Source organism: Protomyctophum bolini (assembly GCF_963924005.1).
Source record: "Protomyctophum bolini genome assembly, chromosome: 4".
Classification (NCBI taxonomy): Eukaryota; Metazoa; Chordata; class Actinopteri; order Myctophiformes; family Myctophidae; genus Protomyctophum; species Protomyctophum bolini.
In genome coordinates, this window is record NC_137865.1 from 29950154 (window position 1) to 29974126 (window position 23973).

Genomic DNA, 23973 nt, shown 5'->3' on the forward strand with positions numbered 1-23973 from the left:
CATGGGCTATAACCCATCGTTTTTGTAATTTCGTCATTTTTTTCAAATCCTCAAAAATTATGAAAAATGGCGTGCCATAGTATGCCGTACGATATGGGCTATAGCCCACGGTCCAAAATGATGAGAAACGAGGCTAACTTTTTTTTTCAAAATTTCAAAAAACATGGGCTATAACCCATCGTTTTTGTCATTTCGTCATTTTTTTCAAATCCTCAAAAATGATGAAAAACAGCGCGCTATAGTATGCCGTACGATATGGGCTATAGCCCACAGTCCAAAATGATGAGAAACGAGGCTAACTCTTTTTTTCAAAATTTCAAAAAACATGGGCTATAACCCATCGTTTTTGTAATTTCGTCATTTTTTTCAAATCCTCAAAAATGATGAAAAACGGCGCGCTATAGTATGCCGTACGATATGAGCTATAGCCCATGGTCCAAAATGATGAGAAACGAGGCTAACTTTTTTTTTCAAAATTTCAAAAAACATGGGCTATAACCCATCGTTTTTGTCATTTCGTCATTTTTTTCAAATCCTCAAAAATGATGAAAAATAGTGCGCTATAGTATGCCGTACGATATGGGCTATAGCCCACAGTCCAAAATGATGAGAAACGAGGCTAACTTTTTTTTTCAAAATTTCAAAAAACATGGGCTATAACCCATCGTTTTTGTCATTTCGTCATTTTTTTCAAATCTTCAAAAATGATGAAAAACGGGGCGCTATAGTATGCCGTACGATATGGGCTATAGCCCATGGTCCAAAATGATGAGAAACGAGGCTAACTTTTTTTTCCAAAATTTCAAAAAACATGGGCTATAACCCATCGTTTTTGTCATTTCGTCATTTTTTTCAAATCTTCAAAAATGATGAAAAACGGCGCGCTATAGTATGCCGTACAATATGGGCTATAGCCCATGGTCCAAAATGATGAGAAACGAGGCTAACTTTTTTTTTTTTTTAATCAAAAAACATGGGCTATAACCCATCGTTTTTTTCATTTCGTCATTTTTTTCAAATCCTCAAAAATGATGAAAAATGGCGTGCCATAGTATGCCGTACGATATGGGCTATAGCCCACGGTCCAAAATGATGAGAAACGAGGCTAACTTTTTTTTTCAAAATTTCAAAAAACATGGGCTATAACCCATCGTTTTTGTCATTTCGTCATTTTTTTCAAATCCTCAAAAATGATGAAAAACAGCGCGCTATAGTATGCCGTACGATATGGGCTATAGCCCACAGTCCAAAATGATGAGAAACGAGGCTAACTTTTTTTTTCAAAATTTCAAAAAACATGGGCTATAACCCATCGTTTTTTTCATTTCGTCATTTTTTTCAAATCCTCAAAAATGATGAAAAATGCCGCGCTATAGTATGCCGTACGATATGGGCTATAGCCCACAGTCCAAAATGATGAGAAACGAGGCTAACTTTTTTTTTCAAAATTTCAAAAGACATGGGCTATAACCCATCGTTTTTTTCATTTTTTCATTTTTTTCAAATCCTCAAAAATGATGAAAAACGGCGCGCTATAGTATGCTGTACGATATGGGCTATAGCCCACGGTCCAAAATGATGAGAAACGAGGCTAACTTTTTTTTTCAAAATTTCAAAAAACATGGGCTATAACCCATCGTTTTTGTCATTTCGTCATTTTTTTCAAATCTTCAAAAATGATGAAAAACGGCGCGCTATAGTATGCCGTACGATATGGGCTATAGCCCACGGTCCAAAATGATGAGAAACGAGGCTAACTTTTTTTTTCAAAATTTCAAAAAACATGGGCTATAACCCATCGTTTTTGTAATTTCGTCATTTTTTTCAAATCCTCAAAAATGATGAAAAACGGCGCGCTATAGTATGCCGTACGATATGGGCTATAGCCCATGGTCCAAAATGATGAGAAACGAGGCTAACTTTTTTTTTCAAAATTTCAAAAAACATGGGCTATAACCCATCGTTTTTGTCATTTCGTAATTTTTTTCAAATCCTCAAAAATGATGAAAAATAGTGCGCTATAGTATGCCGTACGATATGGGCTATAGCCCACAGTCCAAAATGATGAGAAACGAGGCTAACTTTTTTTTTCAAAATTTCAAAAAACATGGGCTATAACCCATCGTTTTTGTAATTTCGTCATTTTTTTCAAATCCTCAAAAATGATGAAAAACGGCGCGCTATAGTATGCCGTACTATATGGGCTATAGCCCATGGTCCAAAATGATGAGATGATGTGTAAATGAAGTAATGCAGATGTTTAACAATAATTCATTATACCTCTTGAGAGCCTACAATGAGACCAAATTGTTACCAGCTCCTGGTACTAGATACTATATGGTTGCAGTTTCTTTTTTTAACAATATATTTATTGACATTCTTTTTCAATTATATAAAACATTACAGTTTAGCTCTCTTGTTAATAAAATGTCCAGAAAAAAAAACATAACAGATACACAAATACAATACAATGACAAAAAATTTATAAAAAATACAATCATAACAAACAACTAAAACAGATATGGTCCCCATTTTCCTCCCCACATTACTGTGGATTATCTAATACAGGTCCTAATGGATTGCTGTCCATAACTGTCCCAATATTTCTTGAAAGTCATCAGATTTCTCTTTAATGGCTAAAGACCATATGGTTGCAGTTTTATAAAAAAACATTTATACCTCTATATTTTGCAGAGAAGATTCAGATTTTTGTTTTAAAGTAGTTCTGCTCATTAGATTGATGAAAATATAGTACAAACACATAGGCCCTCATTTATCAATCGAGTGTAAAATCTGCCACAGATTCGAGTGCAGGTTTCGTAGTACACCCACGTCGCCACGGCATTTATAAAGTGATCGCAAACAGCTGATCCTTCCTTAATTTCGTTCTCACGTTAATAAATGTGACGGCTGAAATCTATCTGGCACGCCCTATGAAATCAAGCCTCGCCCTCGTTTTTGCGACTGAACACATGAATTACGACCTGTGGGAACCATGGAAACAAGTTTTTACTATGGAAAAAAGGTTTCTCCCGTGCCTTGCCCGCCTCACGCACCTCTCTCTCACACACACACACACACACACACACACACACACACACACGCAGAAGCACACGCAACTTGCAAGCCCACTGGTGTCTTGTTAAATAAAGAACGAACACCTGCATGAATTAAATAAAGTTGTAGGCCTACCCTGTCTGTTTTCCTCTCACCTCGCTTGCTTTGCTGTCATGTCCACGCATGCACGCATATACATGACACATCGACATCGCATCGCCATGAATGGAATTAGTTTTTGTAGGCTGGCCTATATTAATTTTACCCATTCGTGCGCAGTGCACGGCGAAGGCGTGATAGGCTACTGCGCACTGCTGTGATATTAAAGTCCTGTGGGTGACATGCCTGCATGAGAGATAGGCTATCATGTCGTCAAGGCAGTTCACAATCAACGTTTATGTAGTGATTTGATCATTGATGAACGAATCATAAACATATGGATGAAGGCTTGCCGCTTGCGCTGGTATGTGTTGGCGACGCACGCCGCGGTCCCGTCCTCCCGAGCCCCGAAAATGATCTCGCTTTTATCTGAACTGTCAAAACTGTCTAAGCACTTATAAATGGTGAATGATTAAGCCCCTTACGCCTATAGCCTGCTAGTACTTACTACAAATAGGCAAGCTGTATTGTATGCTTGTCATTGTCACTTGGAAATAAAGGCGTGCAGTCCATTCATGCCTTTAAAAAAATAATATCATAATCGCATATGCCGCATCACCGCGTCCGCATGCGCTCCAAAATCATCTCACAAGTGCGCTCGCATAACAAGTGTTTGATTAAGCACAAACTAATACATTGTAAACATGTTATATTGTTTTTAATTGCGCGATTTTAATTACTTGTAAAGTTGGAAATCTCTCTTTTGTTTTTTACATACACATACCGTTTTATATTAACATTTTAGGAGTGAAAACATATGTTTTGATGCCTGTGACAGTGTCAGCAGTTCAGACAAGGCTGCTCCGCTTGTGTAAGACAGAAAAAAAATGCGTACGCCAGCTGAGGAGCAACCGTGGATTTTCAACGTTGTCACGTTCAATTTCAAGCGTTGGCGGAAATGGTAAATGTCAAAAATGTCGGCAATTTCGGCGTGCACCCATATTTTGGCGTACGCACGGTTGATAAATGAGGGCCATTATACTAGAGTGAACAAATGACTTCTGTGGTATGCATGTGGGTAAAGCTATGATCCAGATAGATGATGAACGAGGTAAGGGTATGCTACGTTAACAAGACGCACTGCTTAAATAAATAAAAAGAAAAAAGAAAGATAAATTACTCTGCCATGTTTGCACAGGCATTAGTGTGGAATGGATCCCACAGGCTTACATGCTAGGTTCTGTGAGTGGGAGCTCTTCTTCTTCTTCTTCTGCCATTTGTGGACGGTCAAGAAGCAAAAGCCCCTGGCCTGCAGGGTCACATGTTGATAACATCCAGTGGTTGTTGTCCTGTTCGGCTCTGTGGGAGTCCAGGAAGGTGTGGGCTGTCACCTCGTACTCGGTGCCATACGGGGTCCTGCAGAAAGAACTGTCAGCTGCAGCACTACAATTTTTTGTAGGTTATTTTAACCCATTCTGACCTGAGATCAGATTCTAACAATGTCTTCTACATCCTGACAGTTTTCTGAAAAAGCTATGTTTCTATGTCAGTGGTTCTTTGATTTTTCTAAAATAGCAGACCTACAAGCTCGTAGCGCGCCGTGGCGCTCTATGAGCTTGTAAATCTGCTATTTTTCAATAGCAAACAACAAAACGGGTTCCCGCCTAAAATGGGTTTTAAATCGAAAAAGGATAAATTACCATAGCTTCTGGTCATTGAGAACAGCAAGAGCCTGGTTTGTCTTGCAATGCATGATCAGTACTTTGGCATTCGCCTGTAGGGATACAAAGAGGGAGTTACAAAATATGTGTTAAAATAATATACTGGTGTTTAATTGCTACGCATTGTAAGCTATCTCTGAATAATAGCAAATAGTAATGTCCTTGACCCCCTCCAAAACACAACATTCCAAGACTATAAAGCACTTATCTAGGTTTACTTTTGTGAATAATAAAACATTAAAATATGATGACATCATTTTATTTATGACCTAAATGGTTTAGGGTTAGACGTATATCTGTATCGTATGTTATGTACATACACTTTAACTTATAACTTTTTGTGACATAATGATTAGGGAGTGAAAGAATCAGACTTACAGGGACGGGCAGACCCTCATATTCAAGCCTCTCCTGGGGGTCATAGTGCACAATCTTCCACCATGAAATGAAAGAACTATCCTCATCCAAACTCACTTCCTGGAGACGAGACACCTTAGCACACTTTGAATCAGATCACAGTATTTAGGTTTGACTTCTACATAAATGCCCCTGATAAAGTGATAAATAAGTAGGGAGGTAAAATACATTGGCATTAATACATTGAATTGTAATTATTTAAAGAGATTTGTGGTCAACTATGATTGCTATCCACAAACCGAACATATATGTTGTCCATGTGATGATAATTACAAAATAAATCCTTAAGAAAATAATGTATTCATTCACCTTCTGAAAGGTCCGCTGGTCACTGGTCAGATACAGCTGAAGGACGAGGGGAAACAATTTTACAACCACACAGTGTTTTATTTATGAATCCCTGTGGATAAATGTCTCTTCTTGACCCATCATCAGGAACCAGCTCCATCTCTGATGGTCAAGAGCACTGGCAGGAGTATATATGTCCCTAACCCTGATGACTGAGAATGTGATCTATTTAGGTACTGTTCTGTTATAGCCTAGTTAATGATGTGCAAATTCCAGCGCCTCATATTTAGAAGTCCATGATGAGTGTGTTTACTATGTAGTGAGGTGACTCACCCCTCCAGCAAAGCCACTGGTTGTTTTCAGAGCAAAGCTTTGCTCAAAATGTAGAGTTGATCCCAGCGGACCACCATCTACACTGAACACAGAGAAGCACTGTTACACATTTATATTAATGTGTGCTGTGAATGCAAACTTAAAGGGATATTTCACTTCACAAAAAAGAAAAAAGAAAAGAAAAAAACTTTTGGTCATTTTATCATCTACTCAGGCTTATGTGAACACCCCAGACAGTTTTTACATTGCATGATTGAGTATTTTGATTTGATTCATTTTAGAATATACAAACTCCATTTTAACCACTAGACCTGTACGTGCCCGACGGTCACCAGCCAACTTGGGAACCTAATAATACCCGTTGTCATAGCACCCGTTTTAACTATTTGTCTGTCCCTTTTGTGCCCGTATCCCATACTGTATATGGAGATCTAGTATGTTGTCCTACCACCCATTTTAACTGTCTGTCTGTGTCCCACATGGAGATCTCTGTATCTGTCTGTCTGCCTGTGTCTGAGTGCAAACTGACTGTGAAAAACTGGTTAAGTAGTGGGGTTGCCATGGCAATCAATTGGCTGAGGCAGAGGCTGGAAATTGCACAGGTGAGGGGACTTAGGCTCATTAGGTCCACTTTTGTGGTGAAGAAACGTGGGTCCGACCGACTCGGTACCGGGCACTGCACTCCCTGCAGGGGTGTGGAACACGTGTGTCAAATTTGAAGTCGGTGGAGCAAACGGTTCTCGAGTTACGTGCATTACAACCGTACACACACGCACACACGCAGACACACAGTCAGAGATATGGCGCATTTATAGTAGGACTAGACCTGTACGTGCCCGTCGGCCACCGGCCTACTTGAGAGCAATGCAATTTGAGAACCTAATAATACCCGTTAACTTGTCATAGCACCCGTTTTAACTATCCGTCTGTGTGGTTAAGTAATCAATTTGCAGGTGTGGGGTTGACATGGCAATCAATTGGCTGCAGGCAGAGGCTGGAAATTGCACAGGTGAGAGGAGGCAGAGCCTGACCAGAGCCTTTTGTGGTGGTTCTGGACAACTGTGGGTCCGACCGACTCGGCAAACGGTTCTCGAGTTACATGCATTACAACCGTACACACATACACGCACGCACGCAGACACACAGAGACGTGGCGCATTCATAATAGGATGATAGATTCATCGAAAACACCCAACCTTTTTTCTGGTGACTGATATTGTCCTTCTAATATATGAGCGGCCCATGTTTTTTCATTTACTGTTTATATTTATTTAGTCTCAAGACAAAAAAAAACTAAAAGAATTATTAAAAATAAATGCAAACAGTCAATGAAAAAACATGGCCCCTCGCGTATTAGAAGGACAATATCAACCAAAAAACTGTCTGGGGGTCCTGGGCCATGGCTCAGTGGTCCATGCACCCTGGCTGGCAGCCCAGTCTGGCAGTGTGCCACGGGCTTTGCTCCCGTTCCCGACGGCCTACACTGCGTGTCACCCCCCCATCTCTCTCCCCATTTTATGACAGCCTACTATCTATCCCTCTAACAATATAAAATAAAGGCGAAAGCCACAAAAACAAACATTTTACAGAGGAAAAGAAAATGCCTGCAGGGTGTTCACATAAGCCTGAGTAGTCAATAAAATGGCCAAAATATATATATTTTTAAGTGAAATATCCTTTTAAAGTGATGGTTACCATATACACACATTCAGTATACAGCCTATATGCTTCACTAGATAAGAAAGTAAAGTGGAAAGCCCAAACACTACAATCTCTACAATCTTCATGAGGTCAGGTGCCTCTGTGTAAGCATATTACTGTGTGTGTGTGTGTGTGTGTGTGTGTGTGTGTGTGTGTGTGTGTGTGGGGGGGGGGGGGGGGGGGGGGGGGGGGGGGGGTGTAGTACCTGGTGATAATGAAGGCAGTACGTGTGCAGGGCTGTACACTTCTTCCCGCAGTGAGTCCACACGGAGCTTGAATGAGAGGATTATGAGCCTTTGACAAGTTATTGATGTCTGCATTGATACTGATTGCACTGCGCTCCCTACTTGGTCCTCCTGTATTCACCAGCATCACAACATCCCCGATGTGCAACCCACCGTCCTTTGAAGCAGACAGATTCACCTGCAACACAAGGACACGACAGGATACTGTCACCAGTGCAATTATGTAATAAATAATATAATAATTATTATAATTATGACTTTATTATCTAAATATTGAAAATACTGTATGAAAGCTCTTGACTGAGGACTAAATATTAATCAGTCTAAATAGGTATTGGCCAGACTTTACCTGTCTGAGAATGTTCTGCTTGAGGAAGTCTACTTTCTGCACTGTGAGCTCTCCCCTGGCTTTCTTCTGCAAAAACTCTTTCAATGAATCCTGCATAAAAATTACAAGTATGTTTACATAGGATTCTGCTTTGGCATGTAGGCTACAGTGGCAGCCCACTATACTGTAGCAGGTTTCTCAGAGTGGGGTCCAGGGACCCCCAGGAGGCTCCTTGAGAGGGTTCCAGCAGGTCTCCAGCTAAATTGTTACAAGAATAATCTATTTAACCACTTTAACACTATTTTATCTACTTATTGGGATATTCCATACGTAGATGCTCACAGCATGCTGCATTGTGACGTGTTGTGAGAGCTAGGCCTATATATTATTATTTTTAAATCTAGATTAATTGTGAATTATTTCAAAAATGTTTAAACAAATCTTCTCTTATGGGACTCCTGGTCCCTAGCTGCCTGGCACAAAATATGTCTAATTAAATCTATGAAAAGGTTTAACTTGCAGTTGCAGCACAATTTAAAACAATGTGTGTCCCTCCCTGCTTCATGTCTCTGATTTCTGAAAATGTGAAAAACGTTGAAGACTTTAGAGTTTAGCCTAGTCTTAACAAACCTCTTCCAAGTGTAGGTCTTCGTTCCAGTTCCCGAGGCGCACTTTATGGTGGTAGGTTCTGGTATAAGTCATATCGGATATCAGATGAGATGTAATACTAAAACAAAATTATGGTAGCTTTACTTGGTGTTGTTTTTACCACACACGCATAGTTTGTGTAATGGTATCTATGGTAACACAACATGAACGCTAGCTTGATCCTCATGGAGAAATTAGGTTTCCACTGATGATCACTAGAGGGCGTTCTAGTCGAGGCCATTGCTGGAAGTGTTGAATCAGTATTCAGACTGAGGTCAGGTGGCGACACCCAGAGGTCTATAAGGGTTTTACACGAGGTCCCAGCTAGGTCCCAATGGTCCCAACCTATATTTTAGGCGAGTGGTTTTCAACCCTTTTCATAATAAGGCCCATTATTTTTTTATCCAGCATTTGAGCCACGGACCTCTCCATTCAATGAGATTTAGCCTTTCAGACCCAAAATAAAAGATTTTATTGATGTGGTACATTAGGATAGATAACTTCTTGTAAATTGAGTAATGTAGATGTTTAACAATAATGTAACTCTTGAGCCAAGAGGACCACCTGGAACTTGAAGAAAGGAAGAGGAGCTAGCACTCAGTTGAGTAGCCCAAAGAAATAGTGGCAGGTGCACGGTTCAGGGCACTTCATGTAAAATACCAGCACTCACTTTATATCCAGTAGGATTCTTGTTTGTGCTGGTATTCTTTTCCGTGACCACCTGGAACTCCCTCAAGGACTGGTGGCCTGTTTTAGGCTATGGTCCCAACTCCCCAGCCAAAATGAGGTTTAATTTAATTACATTAACTTGAAATTGACTATTCTAAAAATAGGGTATATTTTAATAAGCCAGACTAATATCACACAAGTTGACACATTTGCCAACGGCTGATTCGGTCTGGCTTATTAGCCAGGCTATATTTTCACCCACTCTTGATCAATTTATAAAATATTATTTAGATATAATACATTTTAAGGAATGCCTTTAGGAAGAGCATTGTGGGGTCTAGCAGCCAGACAATGTAGATATGTTTCTTAAATCTTATAGTTATTCATATTATAGAAACAATTAAAATATAAACAAATAAAAAATGTTTCCTAAATGGCAAAGACGACCAAATATTAATATTTACGGTTTATTGAAAAGAAAAATCTAAATCAGCCAAGTAAAGAGAAATATGAAAATCCTGTACTCGGGTCAGGAAACAGTTCATCAAAAAACATGAAAAAGAAACACACAAAGGGTGTGTTTAGAGTTGCTACAATTTCATTAACATCAATAGATTAACACTCAGCTCCGGCAACCATGCAATTATGACTCAAACAACATCGTTCAAAGTTTATCTCAACATCATTCTGGTCAAGTGTCTTGGCTCCTCTGATGTCAGTGGGTAATTTAAGGTCAGCACTTGACTCTTGCCAACTGCTGGCATTTGGGTGTGTGGTTCTCAGACTTCATTAGTCTCTCCGTTTGTCATTCGCTGTCTGTCCGTTGGCACGACCTCCGTTTATCATTCGCTGTCTGTCCGTTGGCACGACCTCCGTTTGTCATTCGCTGTCTGTCCGTTGGCACGACCTCTGACTCCATAGGCATTTTTGTCACTCAGCCCATTGTTGCGCTTCTCCAGGGCGTCGTTCTCATGTTCCTCCTCTTCACTCTCATCTTCCTCCTCGTCACTCCTCTCATCCCCTTCCAGCTACGAAACCGAGGAGAGACAAAAGAGAGACATGGACAAAATGTGAAGGAGTACGAAGAAGGAATGTTGCTGGGACAATAAAAAAAAGACGACATGTGTAACGTATATTTTTGCTGCAAGAGTATGCACACAAACAACACAATACCTGGCCGCAGAAGGACTTATACAACATTATTGCTATAAGAACGGCCCAGTAGAGGTGAAGAATTTGCAGCAAAAACAGCATGGCGTTGAAGAAGTAGTAGCCAAAGAAGGGAGGATAAAACTCTGGAGGATAAACCCATGTACAGTGAATCAACCTGGGGAAGATGACATTAAACAGACACATTACTTTTATTTGCATAGTATTTTTTAATAACAAGAGCTTTTGCAATAAAATATAAGGCAACAAGGCTAAATGTATTGCAAGTATAGAAAGCTTCTACAATAGGTTTTTATTAAATATTTTGTTGTTAATGTAACTCACCAGAAAGGCAAAATGACAAGTCTTGTCAGTATAAACAGGAGTGTGAACACCATGAAGATGACATTGGCAGCCAACTTCCACTTGAGATAGAATAACATTTTTGAAACCTGTCAGATGAGGGAAAAGTGGTTATTCCTTATTCATTGATGTATACATTTTGAGGCATTTCTCTTTAGCTTAGTGGAGAGAAGGACTTGCAACACAGATCCTTGACCCAGATTTGAGCTCAAGACATTGCAGGACATGGGCACAAGGATTTCTTGAAAATGCAAAGACCCACACAGTTATCACAAGCACCAACCAACAGCTTTACTGAGTGGGTGTGTGTGGTCTAGCGTTCAACAAGCCCGGCCGCCCCCGAACAAAGTTCTTTGTTGTGTGGAATATGCGGATATTAGTTGTAGGCAATGAATCCCCCCCACACACACATGTCTGTGTTTTGTCACTACTGCTCCACCCTGCACATCTGCCAATGCAGAGCCCCCAATGGGAAGACATTGCTCGTAGAGCATTCAACAATCCAAATCAACAGGCTCCGAGTCCGCCCCAGCCCATAGGAGCTGCTGGACTGCCTGGCTTCCCTCACCTGAACATGGTCAACTGTGTTCCCAAGTTACCCGTCTGACAGTTCATAAAATGTTTGCTGACCGGCTTGGTTTGTGGGGGTTGCGCATCATCATACAAAAACAAAGTTGACTGGCCTATGTCTTTTTCAGAAATAACTGGGAAGACTTTAGGTAAACATGCAGAGTGACGCATTACTTTACCTGGGTTAAATCATCTTCTGATACTTGAATGTTTTGACATGAAATAATAATCCCGTAGTGTTTTATTTAATCAGTTCGCGAGCGTGATAAAACTCTTCTGCCTACACATGCAACGTTTCATTCAGGACGTGGTCTGCACCATTTTGAAATAGGGATAAACAGTCAGTTGAAACCAGTGGAAACCAGCACAGAAGTCATTAAACTCACTAAAGTTAAATTAATGACTTAATTAATGACTTTAAGTCAATAAAGTTTTGACTTTTAAGTTTTTAAATGTCAGTAAACAAAAAGGTTGGTGACAGTGTCCATACACACTCCTCTTCTGTCCGGTTCCTTTTTGTGGCTGGAGAACAAGGAAAACGTCCATTTGGGCATCCCATTTTTATTTGCTGCTGTATTTCCAGTTCCAGACACTACAATACCTGACAATAGTGTTGCTGTAGGTGTGGCCCGGTGTGACACATTTGGCCACGCCAGGCCACACCGAAATACCTGTATGCGTTTCTCAAAAAGAACAGGCTACAGCTTGTTGTCGTTATGCTGCTGCTCACTGAACACAGGTGAATGGTAAAGACACCAATGATTTGACAGTGATGTCACCGTTATGCTACACAACACGGAAGTAACACGGACTCTAAGCCGTTTATAAACCCCAGTCAGTGACGCGTCGCTGACGAATCCTTGGCATCTTCATTTTACAGAGTCAACTTTTCAACCTTCTTGCGTATCGTTCTAACCACTAGGCCGTGGTAGTGAACAGTTAAGGCCTATTCATAGTCTGGATTTTCGGTGGTGAGGTGACCACCGCTCCGGTGGTGAGCTGACCACCGGAGCTGAAATAACATTGAGCAGTGGTGAGTAAAAACAGAGAGAAGGGCTGGAGCGGTGGCGGTGGTTTGCTCTTCACCGCGGCTCGTGACGTCATGTTGTAGTTCGGTGGTCACCTAACCACCGAAAATCCAGACTATGTATGAGCCTTTACTCCCCCCGCACGCCACTCGAGCATCCATGGTGATGATGCCAGTAGTGAAAGTATTGTCTCGAATATAAGACGACTCTGATTATAAGATGACCCCCATTTTTCAAGACTCATTTGTGGAAAAATAGCATTGAATGTCAAATAGTCTAGTCCCCGATTATAATACGACTCTTTTGTTTTAGGATATTTCCATTGGTCTTATATTCAGGCCAATAGGGTAAGTCACTGCGAAATTGGGCTTTACCTCCAGAAATATGTCCGCAGAGTCATGCGTTGCCATGACGAGGGTTCCAATGCGGATATAATTAGAAAACCAGGAGAAACCCAGCAGGGTCAATGTGGCTAAATGGTGGAGAACCTGCTCCATGAAGTCCTAGACACAGACAAACAAAAACAGGCACTGTACATTATTTGAAAGAGTGACATTGAGGGATTCATTACTTTAAAATGTTGGTCAATGAATGAGTATATGAAACCTGTATTTCATATACTGTGTTTGAATCAGACCCAGGAAACCAAATAATGCAGAGTGCTTTAAAATTAAACTCTTTCATTATTGTCTCCGTTTGAGATACATACAGTAACAGTGCACTGACCTTCCGTTTCACATCACATGTGAGGCTTAGGAGCAGAGAGAGATAGAAGCCCATTTCGATGAGGTAATACCAGTACTGAGATGGCAGCATAGACTGCATGACAACACAGACATAGACATATAGAGACACACATGTCAGCACTAGATGAAATCACACTTGAAATACTGTGCAACCTTTTTATGGAGAGAAATTCAGTGGACTTCATCTCTTACCTGTTTAGGGAAGCCTTCCCAAACCTCCCTCAGATTATAAAACCAAGGCTTCTAAAAACACACAGAAGAACAATATGAGGGAGGTGATGATGAAACACATTTAAAAGCAGTGCTGGAAAACATGCTCATACATATTAGCCTAGGACAGTGAGTACACTTCATCAACGGTCAGAGAAAGTGTGAGAAAACCCTGCAGTATGAGAGGGGGGGGGGGGGTAGAGAGAGAGTACACTATTTTTTTGGGGGGATAGTGCATGCTCTGTTGCCTGCTAATGAGAGAGAGAGAGGTGTGGGGGGGGGAATTGCACCACTCAGTTCACACTGGTGTGATCTTTATATGTGCAATGAAGTAGAGCATCACCTTTAAAGTATTCTAGAGCAGTGGTTCTTGAACTTTTTCGACTCAGAGCACCCTTGTAAATTACTTTTTCATCCACGGCAGCCCTAAATTACACTGATAATTTTTAGAATCTTATCCAATCTTTCCCCCCTAAGATACAGTATGTTACAGGACAACTTTAGAGAATATCAGTTTCCATTAAAGGGCAGACTGAAAATAACTTCATACTTGATATTTAACCACTTGAACCCCAGGATATTCCTTTTCTGGGGGGGAACGTTCTCCAATACTAGCCACAAAAAGTGTCACAAAAAAGAACTGAAGTAGAGTGCAACTCAGGTCTGTCCGTTAAGTCTAGAGGGTCTAACTAAGTGATTTGAGAAATTCTCTGTATTTTAGCGTTGATAAGGAAGTAAAATATTCAGTACTAGTGGCAGTGATACTCACATCATAGACAGCTAAGATTCCCCCGATGAATGCAAAAAAGTAGAATGCACATCTCCAACTGTGAACAGGCAGACACAATGTGGGCACACAGCAACAGATGATCACACTAATGTACGTATAATTATGCACAAACATGCACAACATGCTGACCTGGCTTCACGGAACTTTTTGCGGAGGCCTGGTCGCTCCAGGTTCCTCCTTCGCCTAAACCATATTTGAACTCTTCTTTCTGACCAGCTGGTCTTCTTACAGAGAGAACTCACATCAGCCTGAGACACAAGAAGTGAAGGGATTTACTGGTACCTGCCAGGATGCCACATTGTTTCCACCTACCATGACATGGCTGTATTGCCCTGAAACAGCACTTCACTAGTAGATATAGTGGCAGTGGCATATCCTAATCTTGCATGATCAGAGATTTCTGCCTGATTTGGGGAAATCGGCCTCCATCAAAGTCCCAATATGAGATGAGTCATATTTAACAGCATTAACAGGGACAATTATTTCCATTGCTTATCTTATCTAAGAAAAATAACTGATCTACAGTATAAGCTCACAATGAATCACGTTGCCACAAGATTTGGTGTAGAGAGAAAAAAGTGCACCAAGTACAACGGCAAAGTATTCTTGGCAATTACTGGATGCCACTTCTAACAACTTTTGCATTACTATGATTGCCTTTTTGTACTGCATTGGATTGATGCCAACAGATTCATTTCGTTTCAAATGACAAAATAAAATCCATCCATCCATCCATCCAACTGAATGTCCAGTTTAGAGGGCTTAACAGTGGTAGAATAAAGTGGTTAACATACTTGCGACGGGGCTCGTGTCTGGTGGTGGAAGTGTTGTTCTAGGATGTGGTTGGGCTCAGCTGGGAGACGCACTGCATCCCGGATTCCCAAAACCTTAGCCAGAAGATCGCCCACATACCTAGAACATCCAACAGAAGAGGGTGAGAATTAAACTCATTTAGACCCGTGATTTTCAAGGATGATATGCATTAGGGCACAGACCCCCATTTGATATAATTTCTTAACTCTGAGACCTGACACGGTTAGGCTTAGATATGGCCTCTTCATTCCCCGACCTTTAATGACCCAGGGGCAGCTGAGTGGTCTTGCTGAGCAACACACTCTGCTGAAGCGGAGAAACAAGAGAGGCGGGCGACAAAGGAGACGTTGGAAAGGCAGTGGACCTGCCGTCGCCATCTCTGCTCCCTGATGCTGTTGGAGACAACAACTTCCTCTTGCTCAATGACTTGCTACTGGAAATAGCCTTGTGCAAGAGCTTCTCCTATTAGTTCCTCTTGGTGACCTGACCGAAGTTGTGGGGAGCGATACTGAATATTGCTGTATTTAGCTAGAATCTTAGCATGTCCAAAATCTAGCTAAATAAACAGAGAATTCTGTCAGGTCTTAGGCTCTTAGCATTACTGATTGCAATGAAAAGATTTATATTTTCCAGATTTAAAATCTAACAAAAACTTCTGGCAGGCACGTCTTTTGGTTAAATTATTGTCTGGGGATATTTTCTCTATGACTGTGTAGGATGCAGCAATTGAGAAATATTGACCGATTTAACATTCAATCAAGAATTCTTGGCAAGCCCGTATCTTGGTTGAATGTCCAACACTAAGTGTTGAATAAAAAACCCTTTCTACGAGACTAAGGATTCGTTTATTTCTTATTTTCATACAGACCGTTGGGTCTGATCTCATCACCGGACAAATTGGTGAGTGAAAGATTATGCATTATAAATTGAATCTTCAATGTGATCTTCCTCGTCTGAGACAGTGTACACATCGAACCTGTATGGGCCCCACTTGGTTCCACGTGTTGGACCTGTACCTAAGTCTCAATATGGTTCCCAACTATAAATCAAATTAAACCACAAATCAATGTGAGCACACACACACACACACACTCCTCACCTCTCAAACAGGTATCTGGCGAGGAGCAGACCCAGGGCACAAGGCAGAGCAGCATAGAGATGAGAAGGTTTGGCATAGACCAGTCCATCATGGTCCTCTAGATCGGACCAGGTAAGGTTACCTGGTAGCCATAGACGCTCACACCAGAACCACTCAGTGACTGACTCCAACATGCTGCCATCAAACATGGAACACAAAGAGAGGGTTACCCTTTGAACCCATGAGGGATGTTGATAGCAGAGGCCAGAGCCCCTTGGCAGCACGCGTGTTTATGCAGAATTCTGCATTTAACATGCCTCACAGACAGTCGGTTTATGTGTTTGTGGTGGTTGTAAAGCGGACTAGCCTATACACACTAAACTTTGCTGCTATTAAACTTCCATGTGGACTGGAGCAGGCGGAGGTTTAATTCGACTTTTAAGCCGCCTGGGGTCCCTCTCTGTCGGCACGGAACTTGCATTTTCCCCGGGCATGCATGCACAACACCTAATTGTTATCACTGATCCCGTATCCACAGTTGTTTGGTATTTAATCCATTTCCAAAATCACTAAGCTTAAAAAAAAAAAACATTATACATCACAGTTGTGCAGTTTTGTTTTTCAGAAGAGCCTTTAACAAATTATAGTAGCCAATACTTTTTCTCGTCAAGTCTGAAAAAAGATGTTAAAGAACACATACTGTATCGGGAGGTTGAAGATAAATCAGAAGTGAGAGACGGTTATCTTTGTTGAAATGACTGACGGTCACTGCAAACGTCAGTTGTTATGCTCTTGTGATTCGCCGGAGATCAGCAAGGATTGTGGGTATTGTAGTAAACTGTAGAGGTAGCCATGGTTCGCTCGTCCGAGGTGTCATGGCGGAACTTCTTTGCTACATTTACAAAGTTAACGTGTAGTCGTGTACATAAACGTTCAGTTTTCAAACTTAAAGTGCTGCTGCTCACCCCCGGATGTTAGAATTGTGCACGAGCGGGAATTAGCAGCCGTGCAGTCCGTATTATTTAATAAAAAGCATTTTAATCCGATCGGTGGCAATTTTCTGAAAATGTTAATAATGTATCAGGGTGCAATACACCTCCCAACCGATAAAGGAGCGTATTGAAACATACAAAAGAACTTGAGAATGTTCCCGGCGGTCGGATAGAAATGCCTTTAATTGAACAATACGGAATGCAGTGGTGCTAATTCCCACCCACGCAAAGTTCTAACATCTATGGCCCCGGGAGTGAGCACGTTATTTGAAATCTGAACGTTTATGTACACGTTACATTTGTAAATGTAACAATGCGCTCAAAATAGGGGAAGTCGCATCATGACTGTCATGATCAGGATAGGTGGGCAGAAAGAGTGGGCAATACCTTCTGTTCTTTCCAAAATGTTAAAGGACCACTTCACCACTTTTCAACCTGTTCGTGATAGGTACTACTTTTCCCCCCTTGGTCTGTGAGGTCCTAGTCTCGATACCCAGGCTTTCAATTTCGTCTGCGCGAAAAATGATAGTGAGGTCCGTGGGGCAGTTCAGAAACCCATCCACCAGTGACATCATCTTTAGACAGATTTTTTTTAAAACAAGATTAAAAAATATATATATTTATTTTACATTTTGGATAAATTAGCCAAATGTACCTATATGCCATTTCATTTCATTTTCAAAAAAATGTAAATGGGCAAATATATATTGGGATTTCTTTATTTTACCTAGCTAGTCTGGAACCAATGCCCGTAGACACTATACACTATTCACTACACTGTCTTTTTATATTGATACTTTTAGTTTTTGGCACACTTTTTTGGTTTATCTACACTTTATCAGCCATTACTACTATAGTAGCCTACCACACCTGCATTATAACCTTTATTACCTATGTATCATTAAATGTTTGCACAGACCGCTGCACCATTTCTCACAAATTCTAATCTTTAGATAACAGAGAGATAGTATTTCAAAGGGCAAGATATAACAAAAGGTTGAGGTGACACTAGAGTTGGCAACGATTAAAGAGAGCTTAACGCCCCTCTTCCTATAAAAGGTAAATGGTGCATTTATATAGCGTCTTTATCCAAAGCGCTTTGCATAGATTATGCATTATATTCACCCATTCACACACACATCCATACACCAATGCCGGAGGAAACCATGCAAGGCCCCAATCTGCACGTCATCGGGAGAAATTAGGGGTTCAGTGTCTTGCTCAGGGACACTTCGACACTGGGGGTTGCCCAGAATCGAACTGGGAACCTCCCATCCAGCTACTCTAACCCTGAGCCAGGGCAAAGGGCAAGAGATAACAAAAGGTTGAGGTGACATTAGGTTTGGCAATGATTAAAGATAGCGTAATGCCCCTCCTGTGGACTCTACCCATTATCTACAATGCAGTAAACATTGCAAAAACTATTTGCAAACGGCAATTCTCATGAGGTCAACAAGGACATAATAGGATTGTAACTAATGTTCAAGTCAATTACAACCACCTGGAAACAACCAACATACCTGGAAGAAATGTTGCCTTTGGGACAGACAAGTTTCAACAAGGGGCACAGAAGAAAAACAAGAGGTACGGTAGTTTATTATGTCATGTGTAAGGAAACTGTGCCAGCGTCATTAAAATACGCAGTCTCGTCCTTTGCCTTCACCAAGAGCTCTGAATAGGCTAATATTCTACAAAATTACTCTTATCACTTTTACCATGCCAACATGCCTTTACAAACAAGCACACACATACCCACACTCACCTTCAGAGCAGTGTAGACTGTGGCAAGCCAGTGGCTGCCAGCTACAACAATTGATATAAAATCCCACAGAGTCCTTATGGGAGAATATTCAATGATTGTGTTGCCATTCTTCAAACACACTGGAAATATATAATATATGAATATATTAACATGCTCCTTCCATTCTCCTGCGATGTTGATTTTATGTCCAAGGTAGTTTATGAGGTATGAGGTATGTCTCGTGGAGAGCGTATATTGTAGAGGTTTCGAGGCTATGGTGAAAACTGGGGGTGTGTCTGTTTTGGAGTGGTACCACCGGTTCCCTCCACTCCTCCTTTCGTACAAGACAGCACATTTGGTGTTTTTGACCTCTAGGCCTGACCATTCTAAAAAGCGGTCTGTCCTGGAGAGCATGTTTTTAATTGTGCTCTCTTCCCTAATAGGGAGTGTGAGTGTGAGGTCCCCTTTCTTTCAGTTTCGTTCCCGCGTCATGGGCACTACACATTCAATGCATTTTTTCATAGATAATACCCTTCTGGACTTTGGGTTAAAAGTTCTACTCATAATATCCTGCAGTATTTTGTCACAAGCCAGAAATGTATATAACCAAAAAACGAAAATCTTGTGCTGCTGTTTTTGTACTGGTGCCTTAGTTTACTCATATGTGAATCTAGATCATGAAATGTAGCAGAAAATGCTTCAACTTAAGTGATTGCACACAGCACAAGAAGCATACACATAGTAAATGTAGCCAAAAGCTTATATTTCATACATAAAAATTGTCACAACCTACTGTGTAATGAAAGGTAGAAAAGAAAAGCAGTGCACCTTGGCCCACAAAATCTACAAATCAAATTGTTACCACACCCCCCTGAATAATGCAAAGAATGGACAAGACTAAAGACAAATGCAATAAAGGTCAGAATTATTACAACATATGGTATGAAACATTTATTCAAGTGTCACATTCAAGTGTCACAGCATCTGACATTAATGTACAGCTGGCGACCTTTGGGGTCGCCATCGCGACCTCAATAGTTGCTAACTAAAACAGTTTTGGATGTAAAACCAGATGAGCTACACATGCAAACTTTGTGTCTGTCATGTTTTTGGACCATTACAAATGCGTTGGAATGTTTATCATTATGATTGGGTGTCTCTGGAACCCTATGGCTATGTGAAAACGAGTGAACTTTTGGCTTTTGGCATGGTTTGGTGGCATGGATCTAAGATCTAAGAATCTCTTGGGCAGACTGCAGTATGTGAGACTGCAGGGTTGTCTGTTCAGAGGTGCTGGTGTACATCACGGGCGCTCCCCAGGGCTCAGTGCTGTCACCTTTCCTGCTCACCCATCGAGATGAACCTGTTTAGTTTATTACTGCTCCAACAGTATAGTGGCAACATTTTTGTGTTGTGTTGTTTTTTTTTTTTTGGAATGTTGCCACTGCTGTTGGAGCAGCCATAAACTAAACAGGTTCATCTCGATGTTCTGGGCATCTTTGTAATGTTACACACACATTACACCAATTTTAAAGTCCCTGCATTGGTTGCCTATACATTTTAGAATAGATTTTAAAATAATTTTACTTGTTTTTAAAACATTGAATGGAAATGCACCTGTCTATTTTTCAGAAATGCTTCCTAAATATGTGTCCGGCAGACCCCCTTAGATCATCTAGTGCTGGTCTCCTAGAGATTCCAGAGACCCCTAAAAAAAAGAATATGGCGAAGCCCCCTTTAGCTACTATGCCCCTGTGCTGTGGAACAGCCTGCCAAGGGATCTACGGTTCTCTGAATCTGTGGACATTTTTAAACGAAATCTTAAAACACTTTGGCATGGAAATATCCGTAAGGCCCGGGACTATTGCTGAAATGTCAGATCCTGTGACAGTTTGTGGTACTTTAATAAATGTTGCATACAGTATGTTGAAATAATTCTGACCTTTATTTTTAGTCTTGTACTTTCTTTGTATTATTCCAATTTAAGGGGCGTGGTAACATTTTGATAGACCATCAGCCATTTTGGGCCAAGGTGCGCTGCTTTTCTTTTCTACCTATCATTACACAGTAGGTTGTGACATTTTGAATGTATGAAACATAACCTTTTGGCTAAATTTACTATGTGTATGTTTCATTGTACTGGGTGCCAATAACGTTTGTTGAAGCGTTTTTTTTTTTAACAAATTTGCTACATTTCATGATCTAGATTCACATGAGTAAACTGTACCAGTACTTGTTTCAGACGTTAGGTATATGTATTTATGACATATAAAGATTTTGTGTTGCCAAAATCAATATAACACATTTTACAAGCAAAAACAGCAACACAAGATTTTCGTTTTTTGGTTATATACTTTTATATACATTTCTGGCCTGTGACAAAATACTGCAGGATATTATAAGTAGAACTTTTAACCCAAAGTTCAGAAGGGTATTATCTATGAAACAATGCATTGAATGTGTAGTGCCCGTGACACTTTGTGTCACTTCTAGTGATTGAATCATGACTTTGTGGCTTAATGTTCCACAGGCGTCTCTGAAGTTAAGGAAAACACAGTAGGCTACACTTTACAAGACACATGCTTAAAGTCGCCCATACCTTCCAAACCATCACCTGGCTTGTTGCACCTGTGTTCCCATATGTCAATCCTTGCAGTGACACACAGGTGAACCCCGCCCATCTAATGGGTTAAAGGCACACACAGACAGAATGGCTCCTTCACATGGCCTTCATGAATCACTCATCATGTACTTAATTATCTGTTTTGAATCTCAGGTATGTTTCCATTGCTAGTTGTCACATAGAGATACAGTACCACACCTTAATGGACTGACACCAACTATTTAAGCTACGTTGACAAACAAAACTAGTTTAGCCTGTAGAACTGTAGAACCAAGTAACACTGTCCTCTGAAAGGCCATCTGCAATAACCTAATATACTGCACACCCATTCACCTTTTCAGCTAAGGGTCCCTTTCTCGGACTGCAACTGACGAGACGAGCTGTTTTGGGGGGAAATAGTGCCATAGTGGCAATTTCATTGGGAAAGAAATGCTGTCTGGCCCAGGCGGTGGCGTAACCGTCTGGGCACCCATGGTAATCCAGTCGCAGTGTGCCGCGGGTTCGACTCCTGAGCCCGACAAGGCCTTTACTGCATGTCTTCCCCCATCTCTCTCCCGTTTCCTGTCAGCCTACTGTCTGTCCCTTCAAAAAAACCAATAAAAGGCTTAAGCCGCACAAAAAAATATCTTAAAAAAAGAAAAAAAGAAATGCCGTCTGTATTACTGTATCTGTATTACACTATTATACTTATTACACTACTACACTAATATACTTATTATACTATTACATTTATTACACTTGCACTTATCGGATTGAGGGAACATAGGGCTGAGGGAACATAGGGTCTGTTTTTAAATGGGAGAACATACTAGGGCTGAGGGAACATAGGGCTGAGGGAACATAGGGTCTGTTTTTAAATAGGAGAACATACTAGGGCTGAGGGAACATAGGGCTGAGGGAACATAGGCATGACCCCAGCTTGGGAACTATATCTAATAGTCTACTAGACCCTCCAGAAAAATGTGATTATGTGATTATATAATTTACCGCATAATCAGCCAAATAGCGCAGGAGTCAATAGGCTATACTTTAAAGGGCACATAATCACACAAACCTACAGATATCGCAACTTCCCACATTTCACAGCATAATATTGCAAAATGTTCCGCATATTTTGCAACTTCCCACAATGTCACTGCATAAGATCATAATCAAGAAGTTTTGCCCGTGTTTTTCTGGAGGGTCTTCACGTGCATAATTATGTATTTATGAGCATGCGTGTGCGTGTGTGTGTGTGTGTGTGTGTGTACTGTGTATATGTGTGTGGACAGCATGGTCACTCACCTGATAGTGGGAAGAGGTTGTAGGCTTCTTTTCTCCCGCTCACTTGTTATCGTTTCTCTATCCTATTATGTGATCACACTCTCACATTGCAGTCCTCTTCTCTTCCGTTCAGCAGGGGACAAAACATGGGTTTTGTTTTAAGACTGATGCCTGAGCTTAGTTGCAGCAGTTATCTGAGTACCGAATAGTTTTCAAGCTCTGCCCTCACCTGGAAGAATTCCCTGGAATGCTGGTGACCAACAAAGGTCCCTTTCACTAGTGGGGCCAGGAGAGGAGGGGCCAATACAGGTAGTGGATAGAACTCACACAACAAGGGCAGAAGAGAGAAGAGCCAACAACACACACACTGTGACACACACACACACACACACACACGCACGCGCGCGCACACACACACACACACACACACACACACACACACACACACACACACACACACACACACACACACACAGAGGGAGAATGGGGGGTGCTACTGTACAGTATACAATAAAATGATATGCCCATCTGTGTAAAATCTGTTTAATAACTGTTGTCGTTTTCCATTAAAAAAAAAATATATACAAATACAGCAACACTATATCAGCCAGGGAGTCATTTTGCATTGTTCCACCTATTCATCAGCAGGTGGCAGCAGAGTCAACATAGTCACTGTGCCGGTCAATCACTAGCCCTGGTCCAGCATTAGAGAGAGACTCACTATAAGCACTGGACCAGGGCTAATGAATCACCATCTTCCTGCCCTTTTCTTGGCTGGTTTCAAGTCAAATTAGTGTGTGTGTGTGTGTGTGTGTGTGTGTGTGTGTGTGTGTGTGTGTGACTGTGTGTGTGTGTGTGTGTGTGTGTGTGTGTGTGTGTGTGTGTGTGTGTGTGTGTGTGTGTGTGTGTGTGTGTGTGTGTGTGTGTGTGTGTACAGTACGATTTGCAACGCTCTGCACGGCAACTCGCTCGCTTGGCTGAAGTCAGACGGTGCGCCTCTGTCGTTGTAACTGTAATGTGTGTACGTTTGTATATGTATGAGGTAAAGAAGCTATACAAATTAGTTAATTGTATTATACTTTTCTTATGAACAGAAAGTAT

The 23973-nt window shown here is 41.1% G+C and overlaps 2 protein-coding genes across 5 annotated transcripts; both read right to left on the reverse strand.

Annotated features, from left to right (window-relative positions):
* Positions 1-4382: 4382 nt before the first annotated feature.
* cfap161 (cilia and flagella associated protein 161) lies at positions 4383-8891 on the reverse strand (the record flags this gene model as incomplete). The annotated part of the gene is made up of 8 exons (XM_080762164.1): positions 4383-4572; positions 4857-4930; positions 5256-5378; positions 5604-5639; positions 5916-5997; positions 7822-8039; positions 8211-8300; positions 8820-8891. 8 exons carry the CDS (start codon positions 8889-8891, stop codon positions 4383-4385), a joined length of 885 nt encoding a protein of 294 aa, XP_080618290.1.
* Positions 8892-9959: 1068 nt separating this feature from the next.
* cers3b (ceramide synthase 3b) lies at positions 9960-23132 on the reverse strand. 4 transcript variants are annotated; one of them, XM_080760800.1, is made up of 12 exons: positions 22894-23132; positions 16275-16448; positions 15157-15274; positions 14492-14610; positions 14342-14399; positions 13555-13605; positions 13343-13435; positions 12991-13119; positions 11001-11107; positions 10680-10833; positions 10377-10534; positions 9960-10339 (listed from the first exon to the last, which is right to left on the reverse strand). In XM_080760800.1, exons 2-12 carry the CDS (start codon positions 16445-16447, stop codon positions 10312-10314), a joined length of 1188 nt encoding a protein of 395 aa, XP_080616926.1. In that variant the 5' UTR covers position 16448; positions 22894-23132; the 3' UTR covers positions 9960-10311. The 4 variants fall into 4 exon arrangements, with proteins under 4 accessions (XP_080616926.1, XP_080616925.1, XP_080616928.1 ...); XM_080760799.1 differs by having other exon boundaries at positions 9960-10534; XM_080760802.1 differs by lacking the exon at positions 22894-23132 and adding an exon at positions 19008-19565 and having other exon boundaries at positions 9960-10534.
* Between the last annotated feature and the right edge of the window lie 841 nt (positions 23133-23973).

What these genes read in the sequence shown, in the direction of transcription:
- cers3b (XM_080760800.1), bottom strand. Translation starts at nt 16,447, where the DNA reads ATGTTGGAGTCAGTCACTGAGTGGTTCTGGTGTGAGCGTCTATGGCTA. An exon ending in CTGCGGACATATTTCTGGAG is followed by an intron (nt 11,108 to 12,990) that starts GTAAAGCCCAAT and finishes CTCATCTGACAG; the next exon opens with GTTTCAAAAATGTTATTCTA. An exon ending in CTTGTCATTTTGCCTTTCTG is followed by an intron (nt 10,834 to 11,000) that starts GTGAGTTACATT and finishes CATCTTCCCCAG; the next exon opens with GTTGATTCACTGTACATGGG.